Source organism: Chlorocebus sabaeus, chromosome 26, assembly GCF_047675955.1.
Source record: "Chlorocebus sabaeus isolate Y175 chromosome 26, mChlSab1.0.hap1, whole genome shotgun sequence".
Lineage (NCBI taxonomy): Eukaryota > Metazoa > Chordata > Mammalia > Primates > Cercopithecidae > Chlorocebus > Chlorocebus sabaeus.
The window spans coordinates 19,142,390-19,169,149 of NC_132929.1; the positions used below are offsets into that span (position 1 = coordinate 19,142,390).

Consider the following 26,760-nt stretch of genomic DNA (forward strand, 5'->3'; position numbering starts at 1 on the left):
AAATAATTTGAAAGGTAGGCTGGAAAGACAGAAATGACCAACATCCACATCCCCCTGGGAGGCCTTTCCCAGGCCAGTAGGAAGCGTGCCTGCTGTTCTTCTCCAGTGACACAGCCAGGGACAGGGAAGGAGGGCCATGACTAAACATGAGGACTCAGTGCTTGGCAGACAAGCGAGGTTTCACATTCCTGCAAGGGCAACTCAGGTGGCCCTCTCCTGATGGCAGGGAGCCACCTGGAACACAGCATGACAGGGCAGTGACAGGGCAGTGACAGGGCACCACGGAAATGCCCAACAGCTCCTCACGGGGATGGGTGCAGCTGACACACGGGGCGGAGTGAGGACGTGCAGGCTCCTACCCTTCCTGACCCAAGCAGCTGCGTGCAGGCAAGGCTGGGGGCCACCCCAAGAGGAAAAATAAGCCGGGTGTGGTGGCTCATGCCTATAATCCCAGCACTTTGAGAGGCGAGGCGGGCAGATCACAAGGTCAGGAGTTTGAGACCAGCCTGGCCAACACAATGGAACCCCGTCTCTACTAAAAATACAAAAAAAAAAAAAAAAAAAAAATTAGCTGGGCATGGTGGCAGGCACCTGTAATCCCAGCTACTTGGGAAGCTGAAGCAGGAGAATCGCTTGAACCCGGGAGGCGGAGCTGCCGTGAGCCGAGATCGCACCAGTGCACTCCAGCCCGGGCGACAGTGAGAGACCCTGTCTCAAAAAAAAAAAAAAAAGAGAGAGAGACAGAGAGAGAAAATAGAAGGGGGAAGGAGGACTTGGGGCATACAAAGAAAAAAATACATGAAGGGGGGAAGAGGGGGAGGGAGAGCAGGAAGAGGGAGGAAAAGGGAGAAGAGGAGCAAGAGGGAGAGGAGGAGGGGAACGGAAGGGAAGACGGAAAGGAGTCAAAACTGTCGAGTGGCGGAGCAGGTGAGGCGTGCACGTGCCTGTGGACCGATAGAAAGATGTTCTCCTTTCCTGTGTTTCTGAATGTTCTAAATTATCTATGACGGAGACGTATCCATTTGTAATGCTGACTTTTCAACAACATAATGAAAGGGGAAAAAGGGAATTTGGATGGTGTGTCCAGCCACCAGAGTCCCAGGCTGAAAGCCAGAATGATCTCTTGAGAAATGTTAGCAAAGATTTTTCTCTGGGATGGGGGAGCTATTGGTGATTTTTCTTTAGTTTTTTATTTTTATTTTTTCACTTTCCAAATCATCTAGAATGAGCAGGAATAATATTGGTAACCACAGGAGAAAGAAATACAAAAGAGTGACTCCCTCTGTCCTTAAAATAACAAAAACAAAAGACAAAGGAGGCCGGGTGCGGTGGCTCACGCCTGTAATCCCAGCACTTTGGGAGGCCAAGGTGGGTGGATCACCTGAGGTCAGGAGGTCGAGACCAGCCTGGCCAACATAGGGAAAAACCGTCTCTACTAAAAATACAAAAAAATTAGCCAAGCATGGTGGCGTGTCTGTAATCCCAGCTACTCGGGAGGCTGAGGCAGGAGAATGGCTTGAACCCGGGAGGTGGAGATTGCAATGAGCCAAGATTGCGCCATTGCACTCCAGCCTGGGCAACAGGAAGGAAACTGTCTTTAAAAAAAAAAAAAAAACAAAAACCGAGAGAGAGAGCACACACACACGAAGAGAGGCTGAGAGTTGGGATGATGGGGAAGAACGCAAGATGAGGGTGAGGGAGCGAGAGGCGAAGGCGGGGACAGGAATAGCAGGTGAGGCTGTTGCTAGACAGCAGCCAGCTATGCAGTGCTTCCCAGTCATCCTGTCTGTCAACGAACGTGTGCGGAAAGGTGGCTGCCTGTGCCTCCCAGGATACTCTAGACTGGGGGCAGAGTAGTCCTGCTGGGCAGCTTCTGGCCAGTCGGCACGGGGTTGCTGCCCTCCCCAGGCCTCCCTCCATCGTCTGCCTGCAGGCTCACCAAGACAGTGTAAATGGAGAGACCTGGGATCCTTAATTCCAGAGAGGCTGCTTTAGAGGGGATGGTGGTGGGCTTATTTTGTGGTTGAGGCTCTTAAGGGAGGAGAGAAAGGACAGGAGGGAAGGGAGGGTTCAGCCACAGAGCTGGCAGCCAGGCCAAGAGGATCAGCCAGGAGCAATAAGTGGCTTGAGAATAAATAAATAAAGACGTCTTTATTGTCTCTTCCCAAAGCACACGATGTTTCTAACAGAGCTTCATTCACTCCCAGGCAGGCTGGAGAGAGGACAGAGGTGGAGCCAAGATGACATAGTCAGGAGTAGAAAGGAGTCAGGTGGAGCAGGGGTGCCAGGGACGGCAGCTGGAGGGCGGGGCTCAGGGAGCTCCAGCCGCAGTGACGAAGATGTCCTTGTAGCCTTTGATCTCCTTGACCTCGTTGCTGCTGATGAGAACCTGGAGCTGGCGGGGTCCAGCTTTGGTCGGGTAGAGGTCCAGTTGAATTTGGAGGGTGTGTCCGGCCACCAGAGTCCCAAGGCTGAAAGTCAGAAAGGGCCTTTGAGATCCTCAAGGAGTCCCTGCTGGCAGGAGGGGCGATCTGGTTCCCCTCTGGGTGGGTGAGAAGCTCCCACTCGCCACCACCACTGAGCTCAGCCTTTCCTGAGGAGGGTGAAAAAGTAGGGGCAGAGAGGCACCGCACAGGAGACTGAGGAGGGTCCTGTGATGCCATGGGGCACCCCTTTTCTGAGACCAGCAAGGGGGAGGTAGGCAGAAGCATCACTTACTCCTTTGTTATCTGCCCACTGATGAGGCCGCTTCCTTCCAGCACCATCGTGCAGCTGCTCAGAGCCACCATCAAGGTGTTGGTGAGGGTGACATAGACTCTCAGTGCCTTGCCCACCTCAGCCCTCTCAGACACCTGTGTGGAGAGAGGTCAGTGATCCCACCGGCAACTGGCCTCGCTTCTGCACTCTGGTTCAGTTATCCCCACCCCCAGGTCCCTGGCCACCACAGCGAACTGCAGCTTAGAGCTAACGTGCTACAGTGAGGAGGGAGGAATGTGAGCTGAGAGTGCTTGAAATTAACACATGTATAGGCCTGTCTCAGGTCACAATACTCCAAGGAGCCACCACTAATCAGCAACTGCCACCAAGCTGAAACCCGTTTCCCTCCCCACCATCTAGTTCAAGATGCCCACAAGATTTCAATGGGAGTGCCAGCTCCAGTGGGTGGCTACCAGGAAGGCTGTGTTAAAAAGGATCCCGAGGACAAAGGATCCCAATTGATTCCTATCTAACACAGGTGGGGGATAAGGAAGCGGTGTCATGTGTGCCACCCAAGTGCCATCAGTGATGTCATCCTGACCTTACACTCATCACCGAGGAAACCATGAGGCCAAGGCCCCATGATGTGTTCATGGCAGAGCCAGGACCTGACCCGGGTGTCCCAGACCCCAGCCCAGGATCTTTCCCCATACTGCTGTGTCTTCATAAACATCAGCAGGGCAGGCACTCAGGTTCTTGCAGGTGTGCTCAGTGCTGTGTCATGGGGCAGCACAGCTGTGGCCTGTGAGTGGGAGGCAGGCATCCTTCCTACTCATTTCTGGAGCCCCTGTTCCTAGAACAGTGCCGGCCAGATGATGGACATCAGTAAGCACGTGGTGAACTGAAATGAGCTCTGACCACCCAGATCATACTAGGGGCTTGTTCTGGCTGGGCCAGAGACTCAGGGAAAAGGAAGAACACACCTGACTTACCTGGGATCCAAACAAAATTACCAAGTCCCTTGTACCTTCATGAGGGTGTCAAAGTAGAACAGGTTAAAATAACTGTGGAATCATCTGTGGGTCCCTTACTGATGGGGACCAATTAGCAACCTACCTGGCATTTGCCATGTTTGCCTCAGGTACACGGCAGGGCCCTGGCCGCAGCCCCCGGCTTTTGTCTGCACTTGCAATTCTGCCCGTGGTTTGCCCCAGCACAGAGGCTGCCTGGCGTCAGCCGGCCTGACGGCCTGACAGTGTGCCTGGATGAAAACCCTGGGGTAGGCCAGCGGATATATGGTCTGGAGCTGCCCAGTTCTCATTTGGGGTGGGGAGGGGCGTGCTGTTGGAGAAGCCTCCAGGTACAGAGCCAGGTTCAGACTAGGCAGTGGGCAAGTCTTTTCGAGTGGGAGGGGCAGGTGGGGAAACCGAGGCTTCAGGGAAGGAAAACCCTGGTAGAGGAGATGGGGAACGCACCCACTTCTTCCATTCACCCTTCCTTTGCCTGAAACTCCTTCTTTGTGCAGTGGCCTCACTGGCCCCTCAGGCATCCGAAGTTCACTTTTCATTTGTTTCCCTCTTTGTCACCTCAATCTTGTCAATACTCACTTTGTTTTTTGTTTTGTTTTGTTTGAGACAAGGTCTAACTCTGCTGTCTAGGCTGGAGTGCAGTGGCACAATCTCAGCTCACTGCAGGCTTGATTTCCCCGGAATCCCACCTCAGCCTCCCGAGTATCTGGGACTAGAGGCATGCACCACCACACCAGCTAACTTCTGAAAAACTTTTAAGTAGTGACAAGGTCTGGCTATGTTCCCCAGATTGGTCTTGAACTCCTGGGCTCAAGCGATCCTCCCGCCTTGGCCTCCCAAAGCACTGGGGTTACAGGCATGAGCCACCATGCTTAGCCGGTGGTCATCATTTGAATTTGACTTTGTGGAGTCTCTAAATCTGTCTTCTCTACTTCATCTCCTAGTCACTGCCTTTCCTGTCTCTTTGCCTTTGCAAAATGATTTCCTTACTTAAAATGCCTTCACAGCCATCTCATTTCTCTATACAGTTTCCTATGCATCCTCTGAAAAATAGTACCTCCTTTGAGAAGGCTTCACGCCCTTCCCCCCAACTCACTGGTCAGAGCACAAGACCACACCATACTGTGCTGGAGCCATCGGTGTGGTATGAGATGGGAACAGTGTCTTGTTGGCTGCTGCACCCCAGCCCCTGGACTGGGTGAGTCAGAGAGCCTCAGAGCCCCCACCTGTGTCCAGATGCCTACCTCAATAGACAAGTGGGGAGGCTCCAGAGAGATATCTTTTAGGACCAGCATGGACCTCCCTGTCTCTTCAACCTCGGCGATGCCAGACACACGGATGAGCTTTTCGTCCGTTAGCTTGCTTCTGTAATTGCTGTAGGGCAGGAGGAGTGGCCACTGTGTCTCTAAGGACATACAAAAGACACCTTGAGTCCAGGACATGGACCAGAAAGAGGGGGTACATGTAGATGTGAGAGAGGAAAAATTAGAATTTTTCATGTGAGAGGTAAAACTGTGTGTGTGAGAGACAGACAGTGTCCCACCACGCACACACTGCCCCCAGGGCTCACTGCTGCGTCTTGCCTGGTGGGATGGCATCAGAGGTGCAGCAGCTGGCAGCTTCACTGCCCGGAAGGTGTGTGTGTCAGAGGGAGGGGTCTCTGTGTGATCTGGCTGGGCCCACCCCACTGTGTTCATGGCCCCACAGCTCCCCTCCCCGTAGGTGCCTTCTCACGCCTGCCTCACACTCACCCTTCCCAAAGTCCAGGTTCAGCCGCACCGTGTGCCTCCAGAGGGGCTTCCGGGTGCCACCCCCATGCAGCAGGGCCTGTGCACAGAAGCGCACCACCAGTCCAATGGGCCCCTGAGGGTGGGTGCTGTCTGGCACCCTCCGGATACGCAGCAGCAGCTGCAGGTCCTGGCCCCACTCCGGTATCCTGGCCAGGTGAAGCTGCAGCTGCGCTGGCTTATCCCTAAGACCCCCGGACTCCAGGAGATCCAGGAAGGGCGAAGAAGCTCTTTGGGGACCCAGCATTTTGCGAGAAGCCTTCATGAAGACAGCTCTCTCCTCAGGGGACCCTGCAGAAGGGAGAGGCGGGAGAGACATGCATGGGGAGGGATGGAGAGGACCGGTGACTTTCCCGGGGCACCAAGGCACAGGAATAGCAGCACAGGGAGGTGGTGCGGCTCAGGTGCCACTTGCTGGGTTCAAATCCTTGCTCTGTCACAGTACTTTAATCTCTCAGTGTTCTGTTCTGTCATCTGTAACCGGGGGATGATATCTGCTTTCCTTATAAGGGATCCCAAAAACGTCAGGCTAAGTGAGTTGCTGGCTGCAAGCACTCAGCACTGTTCTCTGCCATCACTACGAACACCAAGCATCACTATCATCACTGTCATGAAGCCAGAGGCTTCTCTCCCTAACCAGCACCTCTCCAGCTAAAATATATGCTCAAAACTTACAAAAAAGAGGTTCGGTCAGGCACGGTGGCTCATGCCTGTTATCCTAGCAATTTGGGACGCCGAGGTGGGTGGATCGCCTGAGGTCAGGAGTTTGAGACCAGCCTGACCAACATGGTGAAACTCGTCTCTACTAAAAATACAAAAATTAGCTGGGCATGGTGATGGGTGCCTGTAATCCCAGCTATTCAGGAGGGTGAGGCAGGAGAATCACTTGAACCCAGGAGGCAGAAGTTGTGGTGAGCCGAGATTTGCCATTGCACTCCAGCTTGGGCAACAAAAGCGAAACTCCATCTTAAAATAAAAAAAAAAAAAAAGAGCTTCATCTCTTGCCCATGGGGGCTACTCAACATGGAGGCTTAATGTGGCTGACTGCCGCTACTACCGCTTGAGACCATCATTACCACAGTTACAACTGTTACTACTGGAGACCATCATTACCACAGTTACAACTGTTACTACTTGAGACCATCATTACCACAGTTACAACTGTTACTACTGGAGACCATCATTACCACAGTTACAACTGTTACTACTGGAGACCATCATTACCACAGTTACAACTGTTACTACTGGAGACCATCATTACCACAGTTACAACTGTTACTACTTGAGACCATCATTACCACAGTTACAACTGTTACTACTTGAGACCATCATTACCACAGTTACAACTGTTACTACTTGAGACCATCATTACCACAGTTACAACTGTTACTACTGGAGACCATCATTACCACAGTTACAACTGTTACTACTTGAGACCATCATTACAAGACTGAAGGAAGGGATGAATGTAGAAATGGTAAAAAACAAAAGAAACTGTGTTAAAGAAAGGCTAGCCTGGGGAAGAAGAAAAGAGAAGGAGAAAAGAAGAAAAGGGCCCCCTGCTTCTAGTGAGCAAAGGCAGCCGCTGAGCGTATACCGCCCTTCATATTTATTTGGGTAGCAAGAGCAAGGAGGAGGAGGTAACGATTGGTCAGCTTCTTAATTGATCACAGGTTCAGATTGTTACTGACAGGCTTCAATTATGCCTAATCATAAGAAACATTTGTGTGGCCTCCAACAGCTTAACCCACACTTACTCCCACCTGTGGACTATCTCTGGCGCAGTTGCTACGTCCCAGAGGCACGGTTCCCAGTGCTTTCTGTGGACACTCATTTAACCCTCTCAACAGCCGTCCAGGGGACTGTTATCCCGTTTTACAGATGAGGAAATGGAGGCACAGGGGTGGTAAACTGTGTCCAGTCTTACACAGGGCACGGCAGAGCCCTGTTCAGTACTCAGGCAGCCTGACTCCACACACGCGCCCTCCGTGGGGGTGTCCACCCCATCCACAGGCCCAGGGGCCCATCCCTCCAACTCCACCGATCTCCTTGTTACAACCCCTCCTGCCATGGACGTAGGGAGACAGTGGCGCCACTCTGAGTGGAGTTAAAATACGGGACATCCAACTACGTTTGAATTCCAGATAAACAACAAATGATTTTTAGTACAGTACGTTCCATGCATTATTTGGAACATACTTATACATTAAAAATCATACCCAGTTTGAATTTCAGATAAACAGTGAATACTTTTTAGAATAAGTATGTCCCAAATGCTGTATGTCCCATACTTACACAAATAAAATATTTGTTTACTTGGATCTATCTGGAATTCATATTTAACTGGGCATCCTATATTTTTATTTGCTGGTAACCCTACTTAGGGTCACATGCCTGGGATCCAGGAAGGACGCCTAGGAGTTTGCCATGAGGATAAAAGTGATTAGATGGTGACGGTTTCAACTTGGAGCCACCCCAGCTAGGGAGCATCACAAAGAAGCTTAAACCAGCCCTCTCCCCAGATACCCAGCCCGGCACCTTCTGGGTACTTGTAGGAGCTGGTGATGCTCTGGTGCTGGTCTGACCCCACCATCTTGGTGCTGATCTCCTTCCCGATGGAACTGGTGTTGTGGGCCAGGATTTCCTGGGCCTGGCCATCCCTGAGGAGCCAAATGACTTCATCGGCGTTCACCTCGGCATACACGAAAGGGGTGTCATAGGCCAGGTGGACATCCCCTTCCCTGATGGCCTTCACAGAGGCAGGGCCACAGCAGAACAGCCCTGTGGAGGCAACAGGCTACTGACATGGGGGCCAGGGGCAGCTGACTGTGGCTGTGGGAGGTGGAGATGGGACAGGCAGTGGTACCGCTGACTCTCACCCATGGGATATCTTCCAGTTTACCAAGCACTTTTGTTCCCATTAATTCATCTGACCCTCACAGCCACTCTGTGAAGTGGCAATGCTCATCATCAGCTTTTCCATTTTATAGGTAAGGACACAGCTGAGGCCCAGTGACCCATCCAAGTGACCCCGCTGTCAACGGTAGAGTTAGATTCCTGATCTGAAGCTGTGTCAGCTGGGACCTCGGGAAGAGGGTGCCGTGGAAAACGCTGCTCCTCCCTGGTCTCCTGCTCCCACGGCCAGTCACCCTAATCTGCCTCCCCACAGAGCCAGAGCCTGTTGCAGTGGTCCTCACTCACCACTGCTGGTCTGCTGGGGAGTGGGGTCCAGAACCTGCCACCCGTTGTATCCTGGTGGGAGATCTTTCCGGATCATCCAGCACTCATTCCAGACATGGAAGTTCCTGCAGGAGGGAGTAAGGAGACAAGGACTCACATTAGCTGAGGTTTTGCCAGATACCAGGCACTATACGGAGTGATTTATATCATTGTTTCTTTTTCTTACTTTTTGTTAGGAAGTAATTTCATACTAAAAGTCACAAGAATAGTACAGGCCGGGCGCAGTGGCTCACGCCTGTAATCCCAGCACTTTGGGAGGCCAAGGAGGGTGGATCACGAGGTCAGGAGATTGAGACCATCCTGGCTAACATGGTGAAACCCCGTCTCTACTAAAAATACAAAAAATTAGTCGGGTGTGGTGGCGGGCGCCTGTAGTACCAGCTACTCAGGAGGCTGAGACAGAAGAATGGCGTGAACCCAGGAGGCAGAGCTTGCAGTGAGCTGAGATCGCACCACTGCACTCCAGCCTGGGTGACAGAGCGAGACTCTGTCTCAAAAAAACAAAAACAAAAAGAATAGTACAAAGAACACCCATCTACCCAAGTCATCTGTTGTTAACATTTTGCCCCATTTGCTTTCTTTCAGTGTGGACATGAATAGATATCCACACATATACACTTCAGTGTGTATTTCCTAAGAATAGGGATCGTATAGTTTATCAATCCTAGCACATTGGGTATTGATATGATGCCTTTATCTAATTTGCTGTCTATGTTTTAATGTTGTCAGTTGATCTAACGATGTTGTTTAGAGCCTTCTTCTCCCACGTGGTACGCAGTGCCATCTGCGGCCACACACTGCATTCAGCTATGCAGCTTGTTGTCTGCTTTGACCTTGGAACAGTTCCTCCACCTTTCTTTCGTTACATTGGGATTTGAAAAGAGTCTCTCTCTCTCTCTCTCTTTCTCCTCTCTCTCTCTCTCTCTCTCGTAAATTTAAGGTGTACAAATGTACTTTTGTTTCATGGAGATATTGCCTAGTGGTGAAGTCTGGGCTTTTAATGAAAACAGTCTTTATGTTATTTATCTATTTTTTAAAACCAGAGTAGCGCCCATTTTGGGCTTGTCTGATGTTTTCTCATTATTAGATTCAAGATATGCATTCAAAGGCAGAACTGTATCTAAGTTACATATCCTCAGATACACCACTGCTTCCTGAATCAGAGACGATTCAGACCTCTAGAAGTCTATCTGTGGATTCCAGGCTGAAAAGTCCTCCTTACCAGCATTGATCTCATCTCACCCTAGCAACCCTGTGAAGTAGACGTTATCTTCATTTTACAGACAAGAAAATCGAAGCTCAGAGAGGGAGGGGGCTCCTAGGACAGCAGGTAGTTCTCACACAACTCAGAGTCTTACCTGGAGGCCGGCTGCGGTGGCTAGGGCCTGTAACCCCAGCACTTTGGGAGGCCGAGGTGAGTGGATCACCTGAGGTCAAGAGTTCGAGGCCAACATGGCGAAACCCCGTCTCTACTAAAAATACAAAAATTAGCCGGGCATCGTGGTACATGTCTGTAGTCCCATCTACTCCTGCCTCCTGAGGCAGGAGAATCACTTGAACCCAGGAGGTGGAGGTTACAGTGGGCTGAGGTCGCACCATTGCACTCCAGCCTGGGGAACAGAGTGAGACTCCATCTCAAAAAAAAAAAAAAAAAAAAAAAAAGAGTCTTATCTGGAAACTGGCTAGAAAAGGAAAAACAGGAAACCAGTTTTGAGGGTAGAACTGAGAAGAACAAAGGAACCAGGAAAAGAAACCAGAGATACACAAGTAAAGGGATGCACAGAGATACACACACACACACACACACGCACACATGTATGCAGACAGGGAGTGGGGTGGGGAGAGGAAGAAGTCAAGAGAGACAAGAAGAGGTCTACAGAAGCAGTCAGCCCAGGTTCTGTCTGACTTCTGGGAAAACAGAATGGTACAAACAGAGACTCAGAGAAGGAAGAAGATGAATAAAGAGTTTTGAGGTCAGTGTTCAGAAGATGCCCAGCTAGTCACGTGGTTGAGGCCTCAGAATGTTATCCCATTGTTTTCTATCTCTGAAATGAGTTAAATGTGAAGACCTAATTAGCCAGAACAACCTCCTGGGTTGGGGAATTCTTCTCTTCTTCTCTGAGCATTAGCAGCAATGTTCAGGGCAATCTTGCAATATTGCCTCAAGAGCCAGGGAGAACCGGGTCAAAGTTTTCCTGCCCTCCCTGGGACAGAGCAGAGAGCGGTTCAAGACAGCGCCTCTCACCATATTTTGTCTCGTTTCTGAGTTGACAGCATCTCTGCATTTCGGTCATAGTACGTATCGATGGTCAAGTTCCTATCCACGTTGTGCGCGGAACGGAAATTGGAAACAACACGGGTTGGAACACCTAAGCATCTCATTACTAAAGAGAAAAATATAGAGAATCGCTCAGTTCATTTCAGGCAAAATTATTGGTTTTCCATGCATAATTTGTAACTTTCAAGCTGGAGGAGAGAAAGCCAAGACGCTTAGGGAACCACACCAGTAACTCCTTTATTCCCAGAGCCCCACACCCAGTCCCTGAGCCCTGCTGCCCCATTGGTGGTCAACATCCCACAAGGAGAAAGGAATCATTTGAGGATCGCTTAAAACAACAGTTAACAATAATCCAATTTATCATTCAGGAGTCTTTCCACTCAGCAACTTTCCAAGTTAAAAACAGAGGGCCGGGCGCGGTGGCTCACACCTGTCATCCCAGCACTTTGGGAGGCAGAGGCGGATCACGAGGTCAGGGGTTTGAGACAAGCCTGGCCAGCCTGGCCAACATGGTGAAAACCCATCTCTACTAAAAATACAAAAAAAATTAACTGGGTGTGATGGCACGTGCCTGCAGTCCCAGCTACTCAGGAGGCTGAAAATTTAGTTCTGACAATTTTTTTAAACTTTTATTTTAGGTTTGAGGGTACACGTGAAGGTTTGTTACGTAGGTAAACACGTGTCTCAGGGGATTGTTGTACAGATTATTTTATCGCCCTCCTCCCACCCTAGTTCTGAAATTTGGGATCTGTAATTCTACTTAAAGACAAGAAGTAGGGGGAGGTATGAAAGAAATTAGAGAATGGATAGAGGGACAAGATAGACTTCTAGAGACGGTGGAAACCGTCAGCAGAGACAAGGAGAAACCACAGAACCAGAAACCGTCTTTAATAAGGTAGCAGCTCCCTCTTGTGGCTTCTCGTGATACTGCTACAAAGGCTTTTAAAAGCTGAGTTATGATTTTGCAAATCTAGTCACACAGTGTAGACATTACCCCCAAAACACACACACACACACACACACACACACACACACACACACACCTGCCTGCCCAGAGCCAGATGAAGTCAAGCCAAGAGCCAGCAAGAGCCAGGTGTGACCTTGAAGGGACGTGGGTCCTGACATCTGCCAGCACGGCGAGGAGTTCAGAGAGGTTTATCCCACTCCTCTCCCTCCCAGGAGGGGCAGACAGTGCCTACTGAGGCTGCCAGGAGGATTACACAGCTTTGAAAAGTAAAAGGACTAATGAGAGCGACCAATCCTTTTGTTTTGGTTCACTGAAGAGCCCCCAAGAGGGCCGCCTGTCTACCGTCACCTGCCCACTCACAGCACAGCTCCTGGCTTGTCACAGATCCTTAGCAGGCGTGGGAGCTACACCCGGGCTGGAAGCGGCCAGAGGAAGCTTGGCAGGGGCAGCTCCCCCAGTGTGCGGTGGCCCCATAACTCAAGGGCCTGGGAGTGGGGAGAGGAGTGGAAATGGAGCACGGTGGTGGATCTTGTCCTTCTCCTGCTCATCCCAGGCCTCCTCCACAACACCTACCTAGCCACAGCCTGGGGACTTCCCAGCCCACGGGACAACCGAGAATACTGAGTGCCAGAGTAGCCCTAGCCTCATTTCACACCTGAGCAAAGTGAGGTCACCGGATTTCACACCTCAGCAAAGTGAGGTCACTGGATTCAAACACTCAGATTTAAACCTCCTCTGTGTCTGCAGCACACCTGTATATAACTGCCAGCCTCTGCTGCCCCTCTCCAAAAAGCCTCTGCCCTTGTCTTTGGCTCCTGTCTCTGTCCTCCCCATTCTCTGCTTCTCCTTTCTCCAACTCAGAGTCACCCTGTTCGTTCAGCAAACGTTTATCAAGCTCCATCATGGATCAGGACAGGCCTGTGTAAGGTATTCTGGCCTTGCGAGGGTGAGACAAGTACTCTCCATCTTTCTCTCATCTTCACCGATGATCTGCTCAATGACTTTGCACTGAATTGTAAATAACTGATACTGCATAAAACATTGATGTTCTTTAAGCGTAGTCAGCAAAGCGGTAAGTCTATAATGATAACTGCTCAAGGATCTCAGTGAAGCATTTGGGAGCTGCTAGCTCTGCCTATGGGTGAGGTCAGCTATCTCACACCATCTACTTCCACTTGCCCCTCCGTGCTAGGCTCATCTCGAGCTGAGATGCCTGAGCTGGTGGCAGAAAGAAGCCATTGGGTCTCTGTTTCGGGACCACAAGCTGTCTATCCAGACGACAGTTATAACAGTCTGACTGACCCACCAAGGATACTGTGAGGTGATTGCCACAGGTCAACCTCCCTCTCACATAAATGCACAGGATCCCTTGAGACTGTATGGTGTGCTGGCTCAGGGCCTGGGTGCCCACCACCCCCAGCTGTGGGGCCATAGGCAAGCTACGGAACCTTTATGAGCCACAGTTAACTTCTCTGAAAATGAAGTTAATCACACCCCTAAGTGAGTGATCTTTCACTCACCGGTGCACATAACAGATGCGAAGACCCAGCACTGTCCGTACTTCACAGGCTGCCTGCCCCTGGCTGACCACTGCCGTAGGATGGCCACACTGCCGTTCCACTCCAGAGGACTGACCCCTTCGGAGTAGTCCTCGCTCCAGTTCCCCTGCAGCACGCCGTTGTCGTCGTTGCTGTTGATCTGCAGAGGACAGATGGGTGAATTTCCACAGCTCCCGGGGAAGCTCGGACTGTCCTCAGACGGCGGGAAGCATCCATCCTTACCATGGCACTCACCACCCTGCACACGTACACCACGTCGTTCCGCTGGGAACAGTCTTTGGCCGGGTTCTTTAAGTAATGCAGGCTCTTGTTCAGGATCTCAAAGCAGATGTCTATGATGTCCTCTTCAAACTTCCCAGTGATTTTAAGGGAGAAAAAAGAGGAGCAAATGTCTAGACTTCTGAAACTTTAAGTCATTAACAGACTTTGGGGGATGGCAGGTATATGGGGATGTGGGGACGGGGGGAAGGCGCTAAATATAAGACAAGGTCCTGCCTTTGAAGAACTTATAAATCAAATTGGGAATGTATGAGGTTTGAAATTCTGAAAAACTAAACTGTGTGGCTCTGACGAAAAACGGAAACAGAATTCAGAGAGTGAGAGATCCCTGTTGGCTGAATAGATGAGAGAAGGCTTTGGTGCCAATGGGCTTTGACGGATTGGGTGGACAGGAAGAGGAGAGTGGGCACATTTACCTGAGGTCTTTGAGCATGGTGGGTACCAAGGATTTAGACAGACTCCTATCTGGAGGACTTGAAGGAGCAAGGAAGGGATCAGAGCAGAAAAGTCTAGAGATCAATGTAGGGCCAGGCATGGCAGTCTTGAAATCAGGTAGAGGAGCTCAGAGCAGACACTGCGGCCCTGGAGGAGCCAGAGCGGGCTCATGGTAGACGTGCACAATGTTTGCCACAACCCTTTGGCTGCCAAATGCACAGGTATTTGTCTCAGTTTCAAAGAGGGTCACAAGTCGCCATGGTTGGAGAATGGGGAAAACGTGCTCCCCCTCAGCAAGGCTTCCCCCACCTCTTCCCTTTTGGAGTTTGTGAGCAGGACTGAGGCGGCAGTGGGAGGGAGAGAGAAACCACGCCTGCAGGGGTTGAGAGTGGAGACGTTGCCCAGAGCCAAGGTCCACCTCTGTACACTGACTGGATATTGGATGTTATTAAAGAATTACTGTTCTTTTTTTTTTTTTCAGTTACAATCATGTATTCTGATTAAGTTTTGCAGAAAGCTTTTACACGACTATATTCTGAAGTATTATTGGATTAAATATGCTGAAGTGTTACTGGATTAAGTGATACGGTATCTGTAATTTGCTTAAAAAAAAAGAAAAAATTGGCCGGGAGCTGTGGCTGTAATCCCAGTACTTCGGGAGGTGGAGGCGGGTGGATCACCTGAGGTCAGAAGGTCGAGACCAGCCTGGCCAACATGGTGAACCCTGTCCCTACTAAAAAGGCAAAAATTAGCTGGGCATTATGGCTCGCACCTGTAGTCCTAGCTACTCAGGAGGCTGAGGCAGGAGAATCGCTTGAACCCAGATAGTGGAGGTTGTAGTGAGCCAAGATCATGCCACTGCACTCCAGCCTGGGCAACAGAGCGAGACTCCACCTCAAAAAAAAAAAAAAAAATCTAGTGGTAGAGTGGGGAGCGAGGGTGGAGGCAGAGGAGTACAGACCAAAGAAGGACAAGCTTTTTCTGTAAAAAAAAAGAAAAAAAATAAATATTTTAGCCTTTGCAGGCCATAAGGTCTCTGTCTTAATAACTCAGTTCTGCCAGTGCAGCATGCAAGCAGCCACAGACTACATCTAAATGGATAAACATGGCTATGTTGCAATAAAATGCTATTTGTGAACACTGAAATTTGAACTTCATATAATATTCACATCACAAAATATTATTCTTTTAAAATTCCTTTTCAACAATTAAAAAATGTGAAAACTATTCTCAGCTCGTGGGTTAAACAGGCAGTAGGCCACATTTGGTCTGTGGGCTGTAGTTTACAAACACCCAGTGTTGATGAAACAGACTCATGATACATCGATCACTACTGAAGCCGAGAGGTGGGTGCAGGCAGATTCATTGTAGTAGCCTGTCTACTTTGATTATGTTTTAAGGTTTTCATAATAAAATGTTAAAAGCTAAAAAGGAAAGATATCCACCCCTTCCTTGCCCCTCTCACTGGATGTGAAGTTGGCCCAGCCCCTCACACCCTCACCTGTATTAGTGGCACTCCATGAGGGCAATGTAATGTAACAGCCTTATGTAATAGGGCTGTGTAAGGACCAGCCTTAAGGAGCCCAGCCCAGGCCCACATTGGGTGACAGTGTTACCTGCCCGTAGTTCCAGGGCCAGGAGGTGATGAATCTTTCATGACCCTTGTAAACAAAGCCATAATCTTGCATTACATACTCCTGCAGCAGTATTTCACTTGGCAGGTAGACATCGTCCTCTGGGCAGTTAAGAGTAGTGGAGGGGGCAAAACCCCAAACCGAAAATCAGAATAATAAAATTAAAAAACAGTAATGACAACGTGTTTCTGGAAAACAGGAGGAGCAGTTGATGGGTTGATAGCAACAGAAATTGAGACTGGACCCCCTTAAAGGTCTACTATATGCTTTTCTAGAAGCCAGAAATACAACGTGTACTTTAAAAAACAACGATCTTTTCTTGATTGTAAAAGTGATGGATTGTAGGGTTGGTTTCTTGTAGAGATTCAGAAAATCCAGATGGATGGAAAGAAGACAATGGAAACTGCTCATTCCCACTACTCAGAGACACCCACCATTATGTTTTGGTGTGTTCTAGCCACTCTCTCTTTCTGTGCATGCATACTTAATACAATTAGCATCATATTAGGAAATGTTCCAGTGTTTTCACTTAACATCACACCATGAATACTTTCCTCATGCCATTAGAAATTCTTTGTAAGGATGATTTTTGTGAGAGCACACGGTACTACATTGCATAGCTATGTGGATTTATTTTCTGGGCTTTTTCCAAAGAACCTCACAGGGCCTTCCCAACGGATCAGGTTAGCATTACAAGCTGTGAGCACATCCTACCTGGACTCCAAGGGTTAAAAAGTAGGATGAAAGTTCCCAAAGGGTAAGTCACACTGTGACCTTGGCCCTGAGAGATCTCCATCTTCAGAATGTAATGGCCAATAACTGCATTGGCTGGTGTGAAAAGGGAAACATGGAGAGAGTTGGAGTCAATGGTGAAATCGGAAGCGCTCCAGACATTCCCGGGCCGGACCTGGGTGAGGAAGAAGGTGGCTCGGGTCCCCAGCAGCTCTGACGGCTTGGGTCCTGTGTGGGAGAGAATGACCCCAAAGTGAGGCTCCAAAAACCTGTGTGGTATGTGATTCCAGGGGGGTTGGAAGGACCCTCACCTTCTCCCACCACTTGCTAATGCTTTTGGCTTTTACTGACCCTGAGTGTCCTCAGGCACACCATTTAAGATCCCTAGGCCTCCGGGTTTTTTTGGGTTTTTTGTTTTTTGTTTTTTGAGATGGAATCTCGCTCTGACGCCCAGGCTGGAGTGCAGTGGCCTGATCTCGGCTCACTGCAAGCTCCGCCTCCCGGGTTCATGCCATTCTCCTGCCTCAGCCTCCAGAGTCGCTGGGACTACAGGCGCCCGCCACCTCGCCCGGCTAGTTTTTCGTATTTTTAGTAGAAACAGGGTTTCACCGTGTTAGCCAGGATGGTCTCGATCTCCTGACCTCGTGATCCACCCCTCTCGGCCTCCCAAAGTGCTGGGATTACAGGCTTGAGCCACCGCGCCCGGCCAGGCCTCCGTTTTTAAAATAATAGTACCACCTGAAAGTCTTGTCCTGGGGATTACACGAGCTAATGTGTGTAAAGTTTTAGCACAGTGCTTGCTGTGTATCTACAGGTTGGTTGTGCACTGCCACAACCTCAGTTTGCGGAGTTGACCAAATCTCTTCTCTGCGTCACTAACAGGATACTGAGAGTGAGGGGCCTGGGGCTCCCAGGACAAGAGAGTGGCGGGCGGCTCAGGTGGGAAAGGCAGGGGCCCTGCAGGCAGACTCTGTTAATGCCCTCATTTTGAGGGAACCTGCGGGGCCCTGGGGCAGGGCAAACTCACCGGTCTCAGCCACAAAGGTGATGTGGTCGCTCTGGGACTGGAAGGGTCGGCTGAAGCTCAGCCGGAGGGAGAAGAGCTGGCCGCGGCGCACAGTGAGCCGCTTGACGCCCATCTCCTGCGTGTGGTGCTCCTGGTTGTTCCTGGAGCTCTGCAGGTCGACAGACTCAAGCTGCAAGGCTGCCACTAGGGAAGAGGAGGGAACAGGTCACGCCCACCTGCAACCGCCTGGGCTCAGGCATCCCTTGTGGCTTCTCAGTCATTTTCGGGAGGTGTGGGGGTGCAGGGGTGGGGGTTGGGTGGGGCGGGGCAGGGGGAAGTGTTGATCCTGGTGAGTTCCACGTCTGGACCTGGAGCCACAATGATCAAGGATTGGGGTCCCCAAACGGAAACCATTCCAGATAACCGAAACTTAACCCCTGAATTGCTGCTGCATGCTCTTAACTATTTGTTGACAATCTTTCTAAAAGTCCCTCTATTATCCTACTGATACAAGAATAAACATACTAGGATTTTGTATGAACTAAGTCAGTGAGCTGACTGGAAGCTGGGACTTCAGTTGTAGGGCAAGTCCCTGCTTTGGGATTCTGGAGACTCTCTGGGTCACTTGTAACTTATGTCTGACTTCTCAGCCATTTTTAGGTCTATGAGGAGGGCACTGCCTGCTTCCTGTGTGTGCACACCTGGTATATGGTTGTGAAACTCTCATTGCATAGTGGGCAACGGGCAGGCTCTGGACTGACACAGCTTCAGGTCTATCACCTGGGCTGTGAGACCTCAAGCAAGTCACTTAATGTTCCTAGACATCGGTGTCCTCATCTGAAAAATGGAGACAATTATATTCCTACCTTATAGGTCATGTGGGCGTTGAGTGAGGATGCCCATGGAAGGGCCTTGGCATCATGCCAGGTACAGAGTGAGCGGTCGTTATTAGTTACTCTTGCTGGTAGGAATCATGCGTTCTTGGATTGCATTTCTTTTGCAACCTTTGCTGGCAATGTTTAGATTGCATTTACTGTCGACAAAAGTTCATTAGGTCTTTCCTCTACTAGCACATCAGTTTACCTCAGTGGTTCTCAACAGGGGAAATTCTGTGCCCTGGAGGACATTTGGCAATGTCTGAAGACATGAAGAGAGGCTGCTAAGCAGCATCCTAAAGGAAAAACTCATGTTTGCTCCCAGCCAGTTTTCGTGCATTTTGAACTTCTGCAGAGGTTCTTAATGTTTTTGCATCTTTCCTACCCATCTTGATCCCTTTTTTTTTTTTTTTTTTTTTTTTTGAGGCAGGGTCTCACTCTGCATCCCAGGCTGGAGTGCAATGGCATGCTCCTGGCTCACTGCAGCCTCAGCTTTCATTCTGGGCTCAAGTGATCCTCCCATCTCAGCTTCCCAAGTAGGTTGGACCACACTTGTGTGCTACCATGCGTCACAATATTTTTTTTAATATATTTTGTAGTGACAGCATCTCCCTGTGTTGCCCAGGTTGATAGATTCTGATTTTTTGACCCAAATATTTTACTTTTCCATCTCTAGATTGGCTAAACTATCTTCCAGTCTTCATCTAAGCAATCAGTAATAAGATGTTTCTAAGTGTTAGAGCTTAAGTTTGAGGCCAGTGGTGTATCGTCAACTCTTTCCTCCATGTTAACACTAGCCATTAAGAAATACTCTTTGGGGCCAGGCACTGTGGCTCACTGTAATCCCAGCACTTTGGGAGGCCGAGGTGGGTGAATCACTTGAGGTCAGGAGTTCGAGACCAGCCTGGCCAACATGGTGAAACCCCGCGTCTACTAAAATACAAAAATTAGCCAGGCCTGGTGGTGAGCGCCTGTAATCCCAGCTACTTGGGAGGCTGAGGCGGGAGAATTGCTTGAGCCCAGGAGGTAGAGGTTGCAGTGAGCCAAGATCGCGCCATTGCACTCCAGCCTAGGTGACAGAGCGAGACTCCGTATAAAAAAAATAATAATAATAATTTTTGGGCATAGTTGTTCAACTGCTTTAACCAAATCTAATCTTTGAATAAAGATGAAGTCAATGTTTTTAAATTTCCTTCACAATCTAAAATCAAATCCAGTTTTCATCTTTTCCATAAATGTGTCAAATGTCTGGCTAAAAACAGAATATGCACAATGATCCCTTGATCCATCTCTTAACAACAATCTTTTGTAAGGTAGATTCAACAAAGGTGAATTAGTGGATGAATTGGTACAAAGTTGTTAAGCCTCTTGATGCTTTGGGGCACTTAAATAGATATGTTATTGGAACCAGAAAATTCAGAGAAAGATCTAAGACAGATCCCTTTTGATCATTCAACAGCAGTTTTTAAACTTCAGGTCCAACTCATTTAGTAGTTTGTGAAATCAATTTAGAGAGAGGAGCCAGTAATAAGAAAAATGGAATGGAATAGAAAACATACAATGCGTCACACATAGGAAGAACAAGGACAATTTTATGTGTAGCTGGGTCATGATATAAATCATGGATCATAGTTAAAAGTCAGAAAGCAGCCGGGTGCGGTGGCTCACGCCTGTAATCCCAGCACTTTGGGAGGCAGAGGCAGGCGGATCACGAGGTCAGGAGATCGAGACCATCCTGGTTACACGGTGAAACCCCGTCTCTACTAAAAATATAAAAAATTAGCCAGGCATGGTGGCGGGCGCCTGTAATCCCAGCTACTCAGGAAGCTGAGGCAGGAGAATGGCGTGAACCCGGGAGGCAGTGGTTGTAGTGAGCCGAGATCGCACCACTGCACCCCAGCCTGGGTGACAGAGCGAGACTCTGTCACACACACACACACACACACACACACACACACACACAAAGTCAGAAAGTATCTGGCCTCAATCTAGTTGGAAACTGGTTGCCTCTTATTTGCTCCTAAGGGGCCTAAAGTTTTCATAGCAGGACCACTGAGCCTTCACAGAAAGCCCCTCCTTCCCATACACAGCTCCCACCATGAATGATCATAGATCTAAAAGAGACAGGAACACACAGGAGGAAACAGGACTCAGGGTAGCCTTTTCCTGGCTGCTGTTTGTAGCTCAAAGCAGAGTTCCTAGGGACAACCAACTCAATTTTCCCCTGAGCCAGGTTTATCTTAGTTTGGGAAAGAAAGGAGAGGAGGAGGAAGGAAGATGTCTTTCTTTCCAGAGGCCCAAGGTTGCAGTGGCATGGAGAAAACTCATTCTCCATTGGACACTCAGGTTTTCTTTTTTGTTGCACTCCACTGAAGTGCTTCTCATGTCAAAGAGACAATGACATGCACATGTATGTTTATTGCAGCACTATTCACAATAGCAAAGACTTGGAATCAACCCAAATGTCCATCAGTGACAGATTGGATTAAGAAAATGTGGCACATATACACCATGGAATACTATGCAGCCATAAAAAAGGATGAGTTTGTGTCCTTTGTAGGGACATGGATGCAGATGGAAACCATCATTCTTAGCAAACTATCACAAGAACAGAAAACCAAACACCGCATGTTCTCACTCATAGGTGGGAACTGAACAATGAGATCACTTGGACTTGGGAAGGGGAACATCACACACCGGGGCCTATCATGGGGAGGGGGGAGGGGGGAGGGATTGCATTGGGAGTTATACCTGATGTAAATGACGAGTTGATGGGTGCAGCACACCAACATGGCACAAGTATACATATGTAACAAACCTGCACGTTATGCACATGTACCCTACAACTTAAAGTATAATAATAATAAATTAATTTTTAAAAAAAGTAAGATGAAAAAAAAACCAAAAAAAACAAAAAAAAAAAAAACAAAGAGACAATGACTTAAGAAAACAAAAGGGAGGTTTTCAAAAGCAGGAAAAGAAAGCCAAGAGGATCAGGAAGAGGCTCAACAAAGCAGGAAATCAAGCAGAATCAGTTAGTCAGCACCCACAAGGCCTTCTTGACTTGGCCACAATCCCACTGGAGTTAATGACATGTGGAGTAAGAAGAGAGTTAAGCCCCAGCCACAAGACTCCTGGTACTTATTTGACTAATACAAAGACAAGGGTATAAAAGGATCAAAATTTATCCTAATGTATTATCAGCCTTTTAAGAAAAAGGAGACAGGCTGGGCGCAGTGGCTCACAGCTGTAATCCCAGCACTTTGGGAGGCCAAGGCGGGTGGATCACAAGGTCAAGAGAATGAGACCATCCTGGCCAACATGGTGAAACCTCATCTCTACTAAAAATACAAAAATTAACTGGGCATGGTGGCGGGTGCCTATAGTCCCAGCTACCTGGAAGGCTGAGGCAGAAAAATTGCTTGAACCTGGGAGGCGGAGGTTGCAGTGAGCCAAGATGGGGCCACTGTACTCCAGCCTGACGACAGAGCAAGATTCTATCATAAATAAATAAATAAATAAATAAATAAATAAATAATAAAAGAAAGCCTTAAAATATAAATGCCTTTGACCCATGAACTTCTCGTCTAGGATTTCTTTTTCTTAAAAAATAATAATTTGTGTAGAAAAATTAAGCATAAAAATGTTCAGTGCAACCCTTATATCTTACAGTAGGAGTTGGCTACATACACTTGATTCCTCTCATTTGATGATTCCAACTGGATTCCAACAAAGAGGGCACCAACAGCAGCCAAAAAAAAGGAGCAAAGATTAGAGAGAGGTAATTCACAAGACATTAGAAAGGAAGATTTCTTTAAAAGACTAAAAATTAGTATGTACAGATTATGTTTAGGTGGTGAAATTATGGAAATTTTCTTTCCTTTAGGTTTTTTGGCGTTTCCCAAGCTTTTACTTTGAACAGGTATTCCTTTTATGTTGAGGGGAAAGTGCTACTTTGATTAAAGGCAGGCTTTCGAGCAGGAGTGGCAGGATCAAAGCTGTACTTTAGGATTAATTCAACTGTGGCATTTAGCCCAGACCAGAGGGGAAGAAGACGAGGGCGGGAAGGGCAGCGAGAGCCCTGTCACAACGATCTAAGCCAAAGGCTCATGAGGACCTAAACATAGGTGTTGGTAAGAGGAAAAGAAGGACCACCCTATGTGTGCAAAGGGCTGGCATCCCTGGGCATATGGCAGGCTAATAAATACTTATTGAAATATTTTGAATTGCAGGGCTTCCTAAGACCCCAGCTAGGGTGGATGAAGAATGGGGTCAGTTAAAGGAATCAACTGCCAACAAAGTCCCAGGTAGTCAGGTTAGTGGTGAGGCTGGAATGCTCTAGGTGGAGACAACAAAGGGCAAATTCTATCCTGTGCCACTGGCACGGAGTTGGCACCTGCCACAAAGCGCCAGGCGGACTCAGCTCCTTCCATTCTTCTGTCTTTGTTTCTGCATTTATTCTAGCTTCTTTTCTCTTTCCAATTCTCATTATTATTGTCCATTTTTAGGACTTTTACATACACTTTATTCTTTTTATTTTTTCCCTTCTTACAAAATGTGAAAGAGTATAATCTGTGTGAGAGCATATGAAGAGATTCCTGTAGGAGATTACTGCCATGTTCTGTGCCTCTTTTAGTGTGCAAGAATAAAAATGTCTTACTTAAAAGTTCAAGTCCACTCCTTAGCCAAGCATTCCAAGCCCTTCACAACGTGGTCCCAACATATCTCTCCAATCTTATCTCCCACTAGCCCATAAATAAACTGCTTCACTTGTACTATGGCCTCCAAATAGACCATACTCACATCTACCTCTGACAGCCCCTGCCCCTTCCCTAATCTCTTTGTGTCTCCATTGTACCCATTCTTCAAACAAAACCCAGCAGCCACTCCTCCACAAAATTCTTCCTAAGCACCTCAGAACATACGGGATGTTCTCACTTGCAACACTAGTTGAATATCTAGTTAATACTAAGTGTTATGGAACTCCAGTCTTTATATGCATCATCTCCTGCTATCCCTGTAACTACTCAGTTTGATATTATCAGCCCCATGTTACAGGTAAGTAGGAAGATGATCGGCAAAGTTAATTAACTTGCCCAGTGTCACCTATTTAATTAAGTGGCACAATTGGCATTTAAACCTAGACAGTTTGACTCCAGAACCTAGTTCTTAACTTCTGGCTTGTGGTACTGGTCTGAAGGTTTTCAAACTTTTTTTTTTTCCAAGTAAGTGAATATTGTGCTTTCTTCAAATGAAAACATAATAAAAGACTTAAGAGGAACTTCTCTAGTAGGAGAACCGGGCAGGGGTTCTGCCCACCCCCAGGCTTCTCTGCAGAGCCCTGAGGATCCAAAGAGCACAACAAAAAGCACAGCTCCCTTTCAGCCTCCTCAGTCTAAGATGTCAAGGAGGGCACAAGCCCTCAGGCAGCTCAACAGGTCGGGACAGAACCAGCTCCAGGACCCACTCGATCTGTCGCCCTGTTCTGCAATTTCCCAGACTCTGAACCCCTTATTATTCAATTAATCACTTACTACTACGGTATTTCCTTGAAACATTATTTTCATTTAGTGGTGTCTACATGATTAACTATATTATTCGATTATTTACACCCAGTACCCAGCAATTCAAATAGCTGCTGGCAGGAGAAAGTGTTCTCCAGCTGGCTGCACAAGTTAAAGTCTTAGGTCTTTTGCCTCTTAGACAACAAAGCATTGTTATTCATAATATAGAAAAATGGCTATAAATATTAAGAAGACAGTCTTGCTATAATAATAGCAAGAAATGCAAGCTAAAACAATCATGAGATTCGTCTTTGATCCATTCAAAAATATTTAAATGAATAACGATAACCTACTTTGCTGAGGGCCTGTGGAAATGGACTGTCTCATATACTGATGGTGGGAGTGTAAATTCATATGGACATTTTAGAGACGATCAGTTGACATCCATCAAAACTTCAGGTGGATATTGCTTCGCTCCAACAGTTGTTCTTTTAGAAATCTTACGTATAAAAAATATTTACACACATATACAAACTTATATCAACAGGGACATCATTGCAGCATTGTTTATAAGAGTAAAATATTAGAAACAATCTAAATTGCCACCAATAGGAGATAGTAACAAACTAAGCAAATTAATAAATTCATTAAAGAAATTGTGCTTATATGCCCGGAATGGAAAATTATAATCATTACAAATTTTTTTTTTTTTTTTTTTTTTGAGACGGAGTCTCGCTCTGTCACCCAGGCTGGAGTGCAGTGGCCGGATCTCAGCTCACTGCAAGCTCCGCCTCCCGGGTTCACGCCATTCTCCTGCCTCAGCCTCCCGAGTAACTGGGACTACAGGCGCCCACCACCTCGCCCAGCTAGTTTTTTGTATTTTTTTTTAGTAGAGACGGGGTTTCACCATGTTAACCAGGATGGTCTCGATCTCCTGACCTCGTGATCCGCCCGTCTCGGCCTCCCAAAGTGCTGGGATTACAGGCTTGAGCCACCGCGCCCGGCCCATTACAAATTTTTGATAGACCAATATGCACTGACATGGAAAGATATTTGAGATACGTGATTGTTTTTAAAAAGCAGGTCATCAAATATATATAATCTGTTTGTGCAAAACAAACCATTTTAGGTAATCTAGTGTTATTTGGAGGCAGTTGATCAAATTGCTAATGGGGCTTTCCTATGGGAAGGGAGCAGGAGTGAAAGTATATAGGTATGTAAAAGGAAACTCAAGCTTTTTAAAATACTGTGTGAACTTTCAGCTTTTTATAATAAGTATATATTTTTTGTATTCGTTGTTTAATTAAAGTATGCAGTTGTAAAAGATAATATAACTGTTTTAGACTTATTCTAGTTGAGGATAGCCAAGGAGAAAAGATATGCTAAACTCTAGCACTAAAGTACCCTGGAATCTAGCATATGACGAGCTTCTTGAGCCTTCTCTATCAAACTCTGGCTTGCATTTAAAAACCATTTATCTCTCGATTTTTATTTTTTGTTTGTTTGAGACAGAATCTCACCTTTTTCTCCCAGGCTGGAGTGCAGTGGTGCGATCTCAGATCACTGTAGCTTTGACCTCCCAGGCTCGTGCAATCCTCCCGCCTCAGCCCTCCAAGTAGCTGGAACTACAGACGTGTGCCACCACACCCGGCTAAGTTTTGCATTTTTAGTAGAGACAGGTTCTCGCCATGTTGGACAGGCTGGTCTAGAACTCCTGAGCTCAAGAGATCCATTTGCCTTGGCCTGCCGAAGTGCTGGGTAAGCCACCGTGCCCAGTGTGAGACACAGTGCCTGGCCATTAGAACATGATACATGCTTTAGAACATTATTTTAAGACATACATGGCCGGGTGCGGTGGCTCACGCCTGTAATCCCAGCACTTTGGGATGCCGAGGTGGGTGGGTCACCTGAGGTCAAGAGTTCAAGACCAGCCTGGCCAACATGGCGAAACCCTGTCTCTACTAAAAATACAAAAATTAGCCATGTGTGGTGGCGGGCATCTATAATCCCAGCTACTCGGGAGGCTGAGGCAGGAGAATCCCTTGAACCCAGGAGGCGGAGGATGCAGTGAACCGAGATCACGCCATTGCACACCAGCCTGGGCAACAAAGGGAGACTTCATCTCAAAAAAAAAAAGAAAAGAAATACATGACCCATGTTTAGTGCCCTCCCTGGCAGGCCCCGTGTGTCGGGCAGGCTGGCCCAACCTGCGGGGGCCTGTTCTTCTCACTCCCAGCAGAGGAGTGGGCAGGGTTCTGAAGGGATCGAAAAAGGGGCCTGAGCTCAGGGGTCGGGGCAGCAGCTCTCAGTGAGGCCCTGAGAGTCAGGGAGAAGCTGGACAAGGGAGAGGTCTAGGGTCTGAGCGGGGTCCTCCCACAGCTTCAGAGTTGGCCATAGAAATAGCCTCACAAGCACCCAAGGACACCTGGTGGCAGGGGCCAAGCTCTTTTTGAGGCTCCTCAGACTTCCCAAGGCCATTTCAACCCCTAAGGTTTTAAATAAAAAGCTGTTCACAGCTTCAGAAAAGAAAATGAATAGCAGTAGGATTTGTGCCCCAAGGTCCAAATGCAGATGGAGAAGTGAGAAGGAGCCAGACTGCACAATGAGCCACCGACCATCAATTCAGGCTCTCCTGCTGCTTCCCTACATCCTCTACCCTCTCCAAACCTTTCCCCTCTCTTGGCTTAGTACCTCCGAAAAGGTAAGTCGATTCCCAGTACTCACCCTGATCCATCTCCC

At 48.0% G+C, this 26,760-nt stretch overlaps 1 protein-coding gene across 1 annotated transcript; it reads right to left on the bottom strand.

Annotated features, from left to right (window-relative positions):
* Window positions 1-1,787: 1,787 nt before the first annotated feature.
* Window positions 1,788-26,760, bottom strand: TGM7 (transglutaminase 7). Its single transcript, XM_008017417.3, has 13 exons — window positions 26,746-26,760; window positions 17,664-17,846; window positions 16,619-16,864; window positions 15,887-16,005; window positions 13,779-13,907; window positions 13,518-13,695; window positions 10,998-11,136; window positions 8,714-8,817; window positions 8,051-8,293; window positions 5,477-5,803; window positions 4,970-5,130; window positions 2,719-2,852; window positions 1,788-2,471 (listed from the first exon to the last, which is right to left on the bottom strand). The coding sequence occupies exons 1-13, from the start codon at window positions 26,753-26,755 to the stop codon at window positions 2,312-2,314; spliced, it is 2,133 nt and encodes a 710-aa protein (XP_008015608.2). The 5' UTR covers window positions 26,756-26,760; the 3' UTR covers window positions 1,788-2,311.

Excerpts from the sequence above, each read along its gene's own strand:
- TGM7 (XM_008017417.3), bottom strand. Across the intron at positions 16,006-16,618 it reads TTTTAACCCTTGGAGTCCAG|AGGACGATGTCTACCTGCCA; the intron begins GTAGGATGTGCT and ends TTAACTGCCCAG. Across the intron at positions 5,131-5,476 it reads GAACCTGGACTTTGGGAAGG|AGACACAGTGGCCACTCCTC; the intron begins GTGAGTGTGAGG and ends GTATGTCCTTAG.